The sequence below is a fragment of the Mytilus edulis genome, chromosome 7 (genome assembly GCF_963676685.1).
Source record: "Mytilus edulis chromosome 7, xbMytEdul2.2, whole genome shotgun sequence".
Classification (NCBI taxonomy): Eukaryota; Metazoa; Mollusca; class Bivalvia; order Mytilida; family Mytilidae; genus Mytilus; species Mytilus edulis.
Genome location: NC_092350.1, coordinates 25,798,774 through 25,813,246, shown reverse-complemented (window position 1 = coordinate 25,813,246; position 14,473 = coordinate 25,798,774). Strand labels below are relative to the sequence as shown.

At 31.8% G+C, this 14,473-nt stretch overlaps 1 protein-coding gene across 3 annotated transcripts in view; it reads right to left on the bottom strand.

Moving 5' to 3' along the window:
- The window catches only part of LOC139481148 (uncharacterized), a 45,092-nt gene that overhangs the window by 21,736 nt on the left and 8,883 nt on the right, over positions 1-14,473 (bottom strand). For all 3 annotated transcript variants that reach the window (XM_071264267.1, XM_071264266.1, XM_071264269.1), the window contains exons 2-6: positions 8,681-12,895; positions 6,600-6,754; positions 2,715-2,883; positions 1,632-1,849; positions 429-571 (exon numbers count right to left, since the gene is read on the bottom strand). In XM_071264267.1, coding sequence (XP_071120368.1) covers positions 429-571; positions 1,632-1,849; positions 2,715-2,883; positions 6,600-6,754; positions 8,681-12,895 — 4,900 coding nt within the window. The remainder of the gene's footprint in view (positions 1-428; positions 572-1,631; positions 1,850-2,714; positions 2,884-6,599; positions 6,755-8,680; positions 12,896-14,473) is intronic.

Genomic DNA, 14,473 nt, shown 5'->3' with positions numbered 1-14,473 from the left:
TAAGATAATTTATAAGAAACACATGTATACGGATAAACAGGAAATAAATTTTACAAAATTTTCTTATAGATATTAGCTTTTGATTATAAACAAGCTTCTGTCCAAGTTTGGTATAAATCCAGGAAAGTTTAAGAAAGTTATTAAAATGTTTTAAACTTTAACCACAGAGTGAATGTTATGTAAACTGGCAGAATTCCATTTATAAGTAAACAGATTTTTTTTTTAATACAAAATTTACTTCTGGATATTATCTTATGATCATAAACAAGATTCTGTTCACGTTTGGTAGAAATCTAGGATAGTTTTAGAAAGATATTAAAACCATAGAGTAAATATTTGAAGACATCGCTGACAGAAGTAGAATTGCTATGTCTCACTTTTGAGAAAAAAATAAGCAAACAGAATTGACAAACATTATAAAATCATACTTTTTTTTACTAGGTTTCTTGACCACAGCATACAAATCTTCCTCCTGGTTGACCTCATACTTCTCTTTCTTTGGTGAGGTCACTTTATAAGCTGCTCTCCCATTGGCTGCTGTTCCAGTCACATGATCATACTGTGCTTCATCCTTAAAAGACATAAGTTGAATAAATGCCTACCTTTTTAAGAATATATTTTTTTTGCACAAAAATCTGTAAAATATTAGATGACAGTAACAAACAATATGTCCAAAAGTTTATATTCTTATCAACAAAAAAAGATGTGGTATGATTACCAATGAGACAACAAATGTTTTAGCAATTTTAGCAATTTTAGTCATCGTGACCAAGGACGTATAACTAACATACGTCCTTGTCGTGACCAAAGCAGAAATGAAAAATATGAAACTGAAAAAATCATCCTGAAAGAAGATCAATTAATTGATTACTGTAAACCAACTTATTTTCGCAGATACTTTATTTCATGTTTAGCCCTTTCCAGTCCATTTCACGGCAATTTAATTTCGCGGTTTTCTTATTAACTTGATGTTGTTAAATACGGAAAGATCTAAGTTTTACATATTCGTGACGATTTAACTTCGCGATATTTTTCTACTCGCGAAAGTCGCGAAAATAAATCGCTCGCGGAAATAAGTTGGTTTACAGTATTTGTTGGTGTTAAATGCCAGTTGTTTCAGCTCTCTTTGGCTAATCATGGTTACAGCTTTTATTCATGGAGGGAAGTCAGAGTACCAATAGAGAGAACTACTGACCTTCAGCAGGAAATCTGAACGTGAAAAAACTAGGGCTCTTTTATAAAAAATTATTAATCTTAAGAGTAAAAGAAATTGATAGTCACACAATTTCAGAATAACTAACAATTAATTTAAATCGTAATTTTTTTGTTAAAAGAGTTACAGATTCCTTACAAGAATCAGATTAACCTGGAGAAAACTTTGTTGTATACTTCATTGGAGTCCAATTGCAGTCTGCAACATTAGCCACTAGTCTGATGCAGCATATTTTATAGTTTTATTCAGACTAGTAAGTTTTTGCAAAACTCTGTTTAGACACATAAGAAAAATTTTGGAATCTTGGTCTTTGGACTAGTAGTTGGAAAAAATTTTGTACAGACTGCAATGGAATGACAAAGAAAGGGGTAAAATAGGAAATAGTCTGGTTACTAATAATACAGTAACTTTGACTCACCTCCTCTGCTCCAGTAGGTGATCTCATCCTAAGTAGAGGTGGATCATTTTCTGAATCTAGAGGTCTGCCTTTGGTTGGAGCTCGTTTATACTTCCAGTATATGATACACACAACAATCCAAATAACTATAACAACAAAAGCTATGGCACCCACAACAGCTCCCACTATCCATAGATTTGATGGTGTATCATCAGTAGCTGGTTCCTGGGAGATGTAAGCTTAAAAGTAAAAATAGTGTTAAAATTATAAAATATTCAAATTCTGACACCTGTGTCCTATAGCAGAAAAACCACATCAATATTGTTTTAATTAATTCCTTGATTTTGTGTTATCTGTTAGTGTGATCTCATTGCAAGTACATGTATATAAATATTCTCATTATTTAAGTATACCAAACAATTATTGAACAAGTGACATTTGAGAAATGGTTGAGTTTTGTATAAATATCAGATTACAAGTATACTGTATATTCGCTGCGGACTAGAAGTTAACAGATGCAGGTAAGTAACTGTTTCAGAATTCACAAATTATTGCCTGCATGTAATACTGTGATTTTAAAGATTTATCAAAAAAGTGAATTTAATTTTTGTGATTTTAGGAAAAGACACATACAGATATTTGTATTTGATATCAAAATATGAGTTTTTAAAAGTAGTCTTATTAATCGCATTAATAAAAACCTTGCAATAATTTCCGAATTAACAGTTATAAGTAAAGTACATTTTGTATTTTTGGTTTATAGCTTTTTGCCAAAATCATTTCATTAATATAACAAGAATGTGTCCATAGTACATGGATGCCCCACTCACACTATCATTTTCTCTGAACAGTTGACCTTGAAATTGGGGTCACAACTCTAATTTGGCATTAAAATAAGAAAGATCATATCATAGGGAACATGTGTATTTAGTTTCACATTGATTGGACTTCAGCTTCATCAAAAACTACCTCGACCAAAAACTTTAACCTGAAGCGGAACAGACGGAAGGACTAGGTGGGGTATTAAAACCCAAATGCATATAATGAAATCGGTAAGGATTATCAAAATACATCATTATGGCAACACATATCACAGGTTATTACTTTCTGCCTTTGATGAAACTTCATATCCTAGTTTAATGGCCATCATCTGATCACTGATACTAGAAGTGGCTGCCACAGCTTCTGTCGCTGGCAATGTTGTACCATCTTTATCTACTGTATACCCTACTGTAACATCTTCTTTACCAGCTGCTCTAGTTATGTCTGTAACCTGGTAAAATAAAGGGGAGATAACCAATTAAAACATTTAAAATTATATTCCAGCTAATTCTTCTAATTCTTTTTTCATCAACTGCATAGTTCCCTAATGTAACATTTTCAGTTCTATTTGCTGTATATACCAGTATCTATATCACCTGGTAAAGAAGGGTAAACAAGTGATGAAAGTTTTGGCCATAAATGTACTCAAGCAACCATGCACCTCCATAACTTTGTCTTCATGTCAGAATGTATGCTCTTTACCTAACACCCTGTGTTCTTGATGCTCTCAAAATAACTCTCGTAACTCTCATAAAACTAATGAAAAAAATTTTGTTGTATGCAATATGAACAGATTCTTATAGCAACACATTCTGTATGTGTCTGTTCCAAGTCAGGATCCTGATATTCAGTGGTTGTTGGAGGGTATTATGTTTGCCATTATTTGGTCCTTACAGAGATCAGGCCATTTGTTTTCTTGTAAAATGGTTTGTTGGCTTTCTAAAGCTTATTATTCTGTATGGGTTTTGCTCATTGTTGAAGACTGTGTGTTGATTTATAGGTGCTTACATCTATCTCATTAGTCTCTGGTGGATAGGTGTCTTACTGGCAGTCCTATCACATCTCTATATTTGTTTGTTTATACAATGCCTAAAGAACCAACTCAGTAGTTAAGGTTATGTGTATTTCCAAAGGAAAAAAATCAAAGCAAAGGTACCAAGATATACTTATAACGAATCATTAAATGACAAATGAAAAAAATCAAGCACCCGCGGGGGCTAATAAAAAATGCAGCACAATATAATGGTATCAATCAAAACATTTCTTTTTTAATAGCCATCGTTCATAGAGCTTTAAATCTTTTTTCAAACCTTTTTCTTCACATAAGTTATTAAAAACATTGACAAAGGGGAAAAGATTTTTTTTAAGCCAGTATAATTATTCTTTATTAATGTATTTTGAATGCGTCAAAACTTCCTATCTCTTTATTTTTTTCATATGGGTGTGATTATAACTTAATAGGACTAAACTTCTGCTCTTATAACTATAAATTGTGCTCAAATTTCATCTTTTATTTTGAATTGAATATTTAAATTCCCAACAAATTTTAAAAAATTCAAATTTGTAAATAAATAGTCGGTCTTTTTAAACTTTCACTATATAAATAAAGATGATAACAATGGTACCAAAATCACAATGAATGAAATGTGATTTGTACTAGATAAGATAATCTTTTGTATAGATCTGTGAGTGCAATTAGCATGATTAGGGTCTGATTACTTTTTCAGATGCATAGTTACTTGTTCATGATGATAACCAGGTAATTTAGGTAACCAGGCTTTATAGTTCTTGTTTATTAAATCAAATATTTATGAATGAATGATATAGATTTGTAGTTTATGATTGAGCATAAACATATTCCGTAAACTTTATTTATTATTTGTGTGATCAGAGATACCGGATTTAAATGTAATGATGCATGGAGCTTGTACATATCTGTCCAAAGAATTTAAACTATAATTTAAAATGACAAGAAATATGTATGCTTTTAAACTATATATTATTATATTTGTATGATATTTTAAAACAATTTAAAAGAGGATTCTTGATAATAATCTACACTGAAATACGATAGTTGCTTGATCAGTATTAGCTGTAACATATTTTTTCCTTTTACACAATACACTTCAGACTGTGGAGTCATCATACATAAAATCCAGTAAAAAGGGACACATGCATCACACAAATAGCAATAATACTTTTGATAGCATCTACTAAAATTCTATGTTCAATTAGCAAAAAAAAAGGATGTGAAAAAAAAGCAAACTTTTATTTACAGACGACGGACACCAACAGATGCCAAGTGATGTCATAAGCTTACATGGGGGCCTTTGGGCCCCAGTGAGCTAAAAAAGAATATAGATCTATAACTATTGCCAAGATTTTTATCATTATCATGATTATAAAATGGGTTAATACATCTCTTGCTTTGTGAGGCTTGGGTTGTTTTGTAATGCAGTACAGGTTCTTAAGTGAAGATGGGATGCATATCAATGTATCAAGTTGTTACTTTGAGCATCCAAATTAAGTTTCTTCAATACCTCCTTAACCACGGAGTGATTTTTTATTGTTTTACTTCCATCTGATTTTTTAAAGCAGAGCAGAAGATATCAAAGGGATAGTCAAACTCAAAAATTAAAAATAAAGTGACAATGCCATTGCAAAATGACAACAAAAGACAAACAGCAGTCTACAAAACTTAAGAGGTTTGTAATGAATACATGTTTCTTGACAAATCATGAAATTTGGGGAGCTTCTACCAGGTAGGTGGGAGAGAGTGGGGTTATGCTTAAATTTTGGTGGTTATTACATATTACATCTGTATAATGCTTTTAATCTACCAATTTAGACTTTCTCTAATGCTACATTGTATGTAAAGTCTGCATTTCCCCATCTTTTTTTTAATAAAGAATGGAGAAAAAGTTATATGCAAATCAATGTCAGATGGAATAAATGTGTCTTAATAAAAAAATTCAGTCTGTTACAGATCTTTATTTTCACAGCAGATGCTATATTTGATTTAAGGATTATCTTTTGGTCTGAGAGGAAAGAAATTTTTGTTCTAGACTATAATCTCATTGAAAGGTAATAGCTCTGATATGAAATGTTGCTGAGAAACCTCTTTGAGTTTGAAAAACTATAGAACATCTGTTTATCCCTATTTTCCTAGGCAATGTCAGGGACGTAAGCTTATGACTGCATTGAATTTTGACTCAAGCGACCGAGAAAAACTGATCTGATGAGTTGAAAGTTATCCAGCAGATATATCATTGTAAAATTTATGAAAATAGTGATAAATATTCTTATAAGGTTAAAAGTTAAAACAAAGGTAAATTTCTGAATAAAAACAATAAATCAATTTCAGAAGTGAAAAAAGTGCTAACAAGTGAATAATATGATATTGTGTAACATCTGTTAGCATTAGTAAGACATTGATTTCTTAACCATGATGTAAATAAACACGTCAAACTTGAATTTCTAATATGACGGAATTACTTTGTTATTTTTATTCATATATGATATTACATAGAAGGGAATTAGCCCAGTATTTATTGACTATTTATGTGTTTTCATGTTTAACCTATAAGTTGTGATCAATGTTTGAAAACAAAAAATCAGATTTCAGAGTATATGTTGCATATACCGGTAGAGAGAAATACAAAATTTATAAATATGTCACAAAATACTTATCAAGGTAACTTTCCATATTTTTATGTACAAGAAAATTTTTAGCATAAAAATTGAAAGGTATAAATCAGGGCAGAAAAATCAATCTCAAAACCGATACATTACATACCAGAACATAGCTTCTAAAGAATTGTCTAAAGCTGGGGCAGTATCACAAACATTAGAATGTGTCCAAAGTACATGGATGGTTCACCCGCACTATCATTTTTTCAGTGGACCAAGACATTGAGGTCAAAACTTTCAATTTGGTATTACAATTAAAGATCATATCATAGGGAACATGTGTACAAAGTTTTAAGTTGATTGGACTTCAACTTAATCAAAAAGCTATCTTTGCCAAAAGCTTTAACCTGAAGTGGGGACAGACAGATGAAAAAAAGAACAGACGGACGAACCAACAAACAAAGGAGTTAAAGAACAAACGGACGCACAGACCGAAAAACATAATGCCCCTATATGAGGCATGAAAAAAAGTCTTACATTGATTCCAGCTTTTCCAATTTGTACAAATCTTTTCCTCCTTCTGGCCTGGCCTTGTTTCCGGAAAGCCAGATCGTAGGCATTAGCAAGTCCTGACTCTACTTTGGTCTGAAATGTCACTGTGTTTACATCCTCTGTCACTGGAACTAAGATCCCTGAAATCATTTATGTCACAAAATTTTATGAACAAAAATATTTTTTTCAACACTTCTACATTTGGCACATAATACAATATCTTACAGTTGTGGATTAGTCCTTATATCTTCTAAATAATTATACAGCATATTTCAGTATAGGATTATCAATGAACAAATTTATAGAAAGTATTAAACATTGAGTTGTACCAAATAGTTCATATGTGACATATTTGTTTCATATCTTGTTTTGTCAGTCTTCTCATTTGATTAATTGTTTCACATTTTTTATGTTTGGGCCTTTTATAGCAGACTCTACGAATGGGTTTTTCTCATTGTTGAAGGCCATATTGTGGCCTGTAGTTGCTTACAACCACTCCATTTTAACTCTGGTAAATACTTGTGTCATTTGCAATCATCTCACATATCCTTATTTCAATATTGAGGTATACCAATTGAAAATATCTCTTTTGATTGTGTTAAGGGTGATTTGTGAGTAATTCACATGAGTAAAATGTCAATGCCATCTTGAAATGCTAAAATGACTTTTGCTGTTGTGTCATTGGGTTGCTGTCTGATTGATGTATATTCAACATCTCATTGTATTCACAGTTTAACAATTTTCTTACATTTTTAACACAAAATGTATGAAATAAAGAGAATAACATTGTATTTAAAATTAAAAGTCAAAAGAACTACATAGTCTTTACAGCATGGATTTTCATGCACACACAATACTGAATATACATGTAGCATGCTGATGCAGAATAATCATTTAGGCATGTAATACATGTATATCTATCATACTGTAAATAATCCTATCTTTTGTTCTAAATCATAAAATAAGCAAATGCAATAAACGGCAGTAACTATTAAACTATAGTATAGGAATAATTCATGCAAAATAGCAATAACTATGACTAAATAAAATTAGTTAGTTTGACAATTTATTAAATTACATGTAATAGGATTTTTTTCTAAATCAGGCATGCTCAGTTTTGGTAAAAAAATGTGTTACCAGTTGTCATATGGTCATTTGTCTATTTACAATACCGACAGGAATATATCTGTTCTGAAATGGATTAAACTATGTAAAACTGTGTATTTTAGATAGATAAACCAAGAAATAAGTGGACATCAGGACATTCACTTTTGAAAAAATATAGGCAAAAGAGATTTTGAATTCACTTGTTTAAAGTAAAGTTTTGTCCATAATTTTTGCAAATAAGAGTACTCCATCTTCAATATTTCAAATCTAAAATCCCTTGAATGGGCAAAATATGTAGTTCATTTGATTATTGAAAGAAATGATTTTATATTGTGTTACCTTTTCCTTCAGTTTAATTTAAAACTGTACTGTTATAAAGAATTTAACTTAGCTAAACAAATAAACTGAGCAAATAAACTTTTAAATTATTAAATATTATTAAACTTGTACTGTCATCTGGGTCTTGTAGTAAAAATTGTTTGTTATGAGAAGTAAATGGTAGTAAGTTTCTGCTCTTTAAAAAGATTGTTTTTCAACTGTTTCTTTGTATTTTCACCACCTGAGAACACTCACAAAGTTTAAACTTAAATAATAATTTTTTTTTACATAATCTCAAAGCTCAGACACAATTAAGTTTTTTGGAAAAATATTCCTGCTGTTTAGACAATTCTATCAAAAAATACTAAAACGTGTACAAAATATGCACAGTGAGTGTTCTTCTAAATAAACCAAGACCAAATAATCCCTTTCAACTGGATCTTTTATATAAAAATATGCAACTTTTTTTTATAACTGCCCATTAATGTCCTATTTCTGGGAACAAAGAAATTTATCTTTTTTATAATTATAACTTAGTTTTAGAAAACATCGTGATTATAGCTGCAGTCTCTTACATAAAGAAATTTCCCTTATATCTGCATTTTGTAGTTTTCAATTTGAGTAATATTGTAAGCACTAACCTGTCTTAACCCAGTATGTGGCCTTGACATCCGGAGTTGTCGTAGGTGGTGGAGTTGTAGTAGTCGGTGTTGTGGTTGTAGTCGGTTGAGTAGTTGTAGTCGGTGTGGTTGTTGATGTCTCAGTAGTCGATGCAACTGTTGTCATAGAAACAGAACTAGACATTTGAACATGTGACGAAGAAAGAATTGTTGAAGTTAATACATGTGTTTGTGACAACACACCAGTGCTAGTTAACACACCAGATGTGATCATCGTCGAAGGAGAGGTGCTTACTGTTAATGATTCAGTAGAAGATGGCACCTTTGTTGGAATAATACTACTTGAGAGAGATGTTGAAAGAGTAACTACTGGTTCACTGCTACTTACTGGTCCCATTGTAATAGTTGATGATATTGCTACAGTTGATAAATATACTGATTTACTTATGTCTGTTGTAGATACTCCTATTGTTGTAAAACCAGACGATTGTGTTAAATATTGGCTTGAATTAAGAACCATTTCTGATGATGAAGACAAAACAGGTGTTAAACTTGGTTCTACTGTCGTTAATGATATAACACCTGTTAGGTTTACTACCTCTGAGGATGGCATAAAAGTTGTTGCTAAACTTGGTCCTACTGTTGTTGATGACATAATGCCTGTCTGATTTACTATCTCAGAGGCTGTCATAAAAGTTGTTGCTAAACTTGGTTGTACTGTTGTTGTTGACATAAAGCCTGTCTGGTTTACCTCAGATGACATGAAATATGTTGTTAAACCTGGTTGTACTGTTGAAGATGACATTATACCAGTCTGATTTACCATCTCAGAGACAGCCAAAGAAGTTGTTGTTAAACTAGGTTCTACCGTTGTTGATAAAATAATGCCTGTTTGATTAACTATCTCAGAGGCTGTCATAAATCTTGTTGTTAAACTTGATTCTACTGTTGTTGATGACATAATGCCAGTCTGATTTTCCGAACTTTTCTGAATGAATTCTGAAGAGAGCGTCATAGTTTGGGAAACATTCATAGTAACAGAAGGTAAATGAAAATCACTAGTGAAATTTAATGTAAAAATGCCTGTTGCTGTTTCAGTTGATGATTCTATGAAAGATGAAGTCAAATTATTTGTGTCCAGAAATGAAGATGAAATTACATCCGTAGAACTTACAGGCATTGTTGGTTGCACTGTAACAATAGTAAAATTAGATGATGTTTCTGAAGCAGCTGATATCAAATCATTTGATGACATAGGTACTGTTGGTGTTATCAAGGCAGACATATTGTCTGTTTTCATATCAATTGATGAAGATTCCTGGGATAAAACATTAGTTGAAGTCATGGCTATGGACATATTCAATGTTTCCAATGAAGTTGACGGCATTGTTATAATACTGGAATTAAAAGTTTCCATGACAATTGAAGAACTAATTGTCATTGTTGGCTGAATGATGACTGGTAATGTTGACTCTACAGATGACGCTAAATCAGATGTTGAATTCATATACATGATAGTCCTGTTTAAATCTCCAGAAATTGACTCATTGCTGGGTACCATTGATGTTGATAATTGTGAACTGATGGCTACTGTAGTCTGAATAATGACTGGCAATGTTGAAGCTATCGTGGAATTTAAATCAGAAATAGAAGTCATCATTACTGAATCTGAGGTTGTATTTGGTAAAACTGTTACACTAGTTAGTTCTCCAGAATCATTTCTGGACATATATACTGTTGTAAGTTCTGACCTCATTTCACTATATGATAGGTTTAGTGATTTTAAAATGTCTGATGTATCTGAAGTAATATAGGTCGCTGTGACATTCATTATAAGGTCACTTAAAAACTCTGTTGTTTTTATTGGTTGTGTAGTTAGATTTGAACTTAAGGTTGATTGTATTGGCATAGTCGTATGTGAAGAGTTTGACTTTTCTAATGAGATGGTTGGAAGATTGGTTGCAGCTGTAAGTATCATATCAGAAGAATTTTGAAAAAAATCAGATGTGAAATTTGTTAATTCTAAACTACTTGAAAAATTCATCATTGGCAAAGTGGCTGGAAATGAACTTGAAGAGATTAAAAAAGATCCTGATGAGAAATTAGCTTCACTTGTCAATGTCATTGGGAAATACATGCTTTGTGACACAGAAGTTGCATTTATATTATTTTCTGATTGATTCAAACTTTGAGATGATCCAAATATTGTTGACACTGAATCAGGAACTAAATTATCAGAAAAATTTTGAGTTTGAGTACTTGAAATCACAGTAGGAGTTGCATTAAACATTAAAAATTCACTGCTCAGATCAACAGTATTAGAAGTTTGAACATTAGATATATTTAACATGAAAGAACTATCTGAACTTATAGTCATTACTGGTGTTGGCAAAATTTGGAATGTTGAGCTGTCTGAAGCATTTATCAAGTCTGATGTTTGAAAAACAGGCATACTTGATTGGATATTCGATACATTCAGTGTTAGAAAGATTGAATCTGAACTAAAAGTGCTTCCAAGGTCAAAAATACTTAAACTTGACATATTTTTTGTAGGACTGCTTTGCATCATTTCAGGTGTACTTGATTGGTTGACAAGTCCTAATATCATGAATGTAGATGATCCTAATTCTGATGGTAGTAAAGATTGTGTATTGAAAGCACTAATGTTTGTTTGTGGTGTTGTTGAAATAAGAGACGTCGAAATAGATGACTGTTCTACATTTTTGCTTGTTGGCTCAAGTGAGCTAGATTGGCTGTTTGCCATTGTTGATGTGAAAATTCTGAGGTCAGAACTTAGTAATGACTTTGTTTCAAAATCACTAACATTTAATTGTGGTGTTGTTATCACAAGTGAAGATGTAAAGGACATCATATCCAGAGAAGCAGTATGTTCTATTTTTCTACTAAAACTTCCACCAGAAGGGGTCATTAACACAGTAAAAGTTTCTGAAGGAGTTATTTCCCTTTCTAATATTGATGATAAAATGTTAGTTTCATTCACCACACTTTGTGTTAATTCTATGCGTTGAACTGAACTAGTGCTTAATAAACTTTCCATTAAATTGCTAACAGTTAAAGGTGCAGTCACGGATAAATCACTCAGGGAAATGGTTTGCATAGAAGGTTGAGAACTGCTAGTAGGAACAACAGTATTGAGATTGGATGTCTTTGGTATGTTATCTATAGTGCTTGGAATCACACCACTGTTAAAATCTTTTGTTGGTATGTTAGTCATGTCCAACTGTGATGATTGAGCAGAAGTATCAGTCATTTGCATTGTTGACAAGCCAGACATTTGTTCTAAAGGCAAATTATTTGAAGTCTGAAGAGAATGTGTCGCATCACTAGAAAGTATTTCAATACTGCTTTCAAGTATGTGTTCAGATTTAAATTTTTGTCTAGTTGATGAGATTTCAATTGAGACAGCTGATTTTGATTCCAATACTGTTGTTGGTAAAATACTATTATCAATTGTTGCTGTAAAGTCACTAGCTTTAATTTGCGCCATATTTATCTCCCCTGAAAAAGTGGAAGACATCAAGGTCAGTTCACCTGTTTGAGCAAAATTTGATATAGCTACATTTTGTGTAGTTTCCTTAACAGCAGTCAAACTGTTAGTAGACACTGCAATGGTTTTTGATTCTGATGTCATGAATGTTGAAGATGTTTGGATGATATTAGCGGTATTCAAACTATTAGCGGCTGTAACCATGACGATAGATGAAGATGATGTAGATGAAAGTGACCGATCATTTCCCATTGACAAATGGCTGGCTGTTATTTGTGGCACATCTTTTGATGAAGATGTTAAGTCAGTAGTTCCAAAAGACCTTGAAGAACTACTATAAACATCATTTGATGAACTTGCATACATAATTTGAATACTAGAAGCTAAGGCTAATGACTGATCCACTAATTTTGATTTTTCAGATACATCACTTAAAATTGTTTTAGATGGCACAATATCATTTTCATTGATATAACTGCTCAACTGTTCCACAAAATCTGAATTCTTGATCACATCAACTGATTGGGACAGACTACTTAAACTAGTTGAGATTTTCTGTTGTGTTGAAGTACTGCTTGAGATTGTCAACTGATTGGTCTCATGCATAGACTCTGTTATTTTACTATCTACTGATTTAGTAAGCAAGCTATTAAACTGTGCAGGTGACTGAGTGTTAGTGAACGTCAAACCAAACACACTACTCGGTTGCAGGGACACACTTGGATCAACTGTCAAAACAAAGCAATTCAAATGTTAATAAAAATATATCAATTATCAAAAATAACTATAATATTAAATATACAATATATTAATATCTAACAACTGCAATAAAAAAGCACCTATAATTTAAATCTATAATAAAAACATCTAAATCGACAAGTTAGAACTATATGTAAAAAAAACATCTAAATCTATATTAACTATAGTGTAAATATCTGAACTATAATGTTACCAATATGTACGACTGTATCTGAAAGGTACAATATATTTTATTATCATTCACTTACAGTGCTTATCCAGTGACCTTTGGGGTATCACAATAGCAATGTCCAAAACAGTTTACCAAATTGCAGTTAGATTTCTTCTCCAACTAACTGATCAACTGGTAAAATGTTTTAGCAGATCTTTGTCATTTGTTTCAAACACAAAAATGACTTACTATAGTATGAGTCACTGAATAAGAAGGTATAATTTTGACATGGAAACTTCTATCATAAATAGATTTTATAAATAAATAGTTGAAAACATTGTTTTGTAAGTCTATAATTTATAGCTCCGTTTTCAATGTGTTTGAAACAAATGACAAAGATAACAACTAACTGGATCTGGATGGTAAGTATTACTTTTGATTTCACAGCACTCACTTCATACTATCAACATTTCATTTGAGCAATCTGCTAAAATATTTTACCAGTTGATCAGTTAGTTGGAGAAGAAATCTAACTGCAATTTGGTAAACTGTTTGAGCCATTGCTATTGTGATACCCCAAAGGTCACTGGATAAGCACAGTAAAATTATACCCATTATTATAACTATTGAAGTGTATGCAGCACTAAAGTTTTTATAAATATGTAATAAAGAAGTGAAGTATATGCAAAAGATACCTAACCCACTTGTCTATTTTATATGCATCATTTTGACATTGGAGTTCTTTTAAACAGAGTTTTACTGTGCCTATTGCTATATATGAGTTTGTTTTTCTACATTGGTTAAAGTTATAGGGGAGGGTTGAGATATCACAAAACATACTTATCCCAGCCACATTTTTGTGCCTGTCCCAGGTCAGGAGCCTTTGTTAGTCTTGTATGATTTTTAATTTTAGTTCATTTATTTATTTTGGAGTTTAGTCATGTTAGTCACTGACGTCCATTATCACTGAAATAGTACACATTTTTATTTAGGGGCCAGCTGAAGCACACCTCCAGCATTGTCCTGGTGCAGGATTTTATTGATATGTTGAAGACCCATTGGTGACCTTCGGCTGTTTTTTGCTCTTTCGTCAGGTTGTTGTCTCTTTGACACCATCCCCATTTCCATTGATTCTCAATTTTATCTACAATTGTGTATCTTATAAATCATGAAGTGCATATACAATGTATAATAAAACTGGAATAATTTTTAAATAAAACATGTAAAAAGTTAAATATTATCAAAGATGTCTCCAATGATAATTCTGTCACGTTAGTATCTTCTTTTACTTTTGAAATGCAGGTCAAGTTCACCCAATGTTTGTATGAAACTACATCATTATCGGTCAGGAAAAAAGCACTGATAAATTATCATTCTTCTTTAACATATGGTTGCT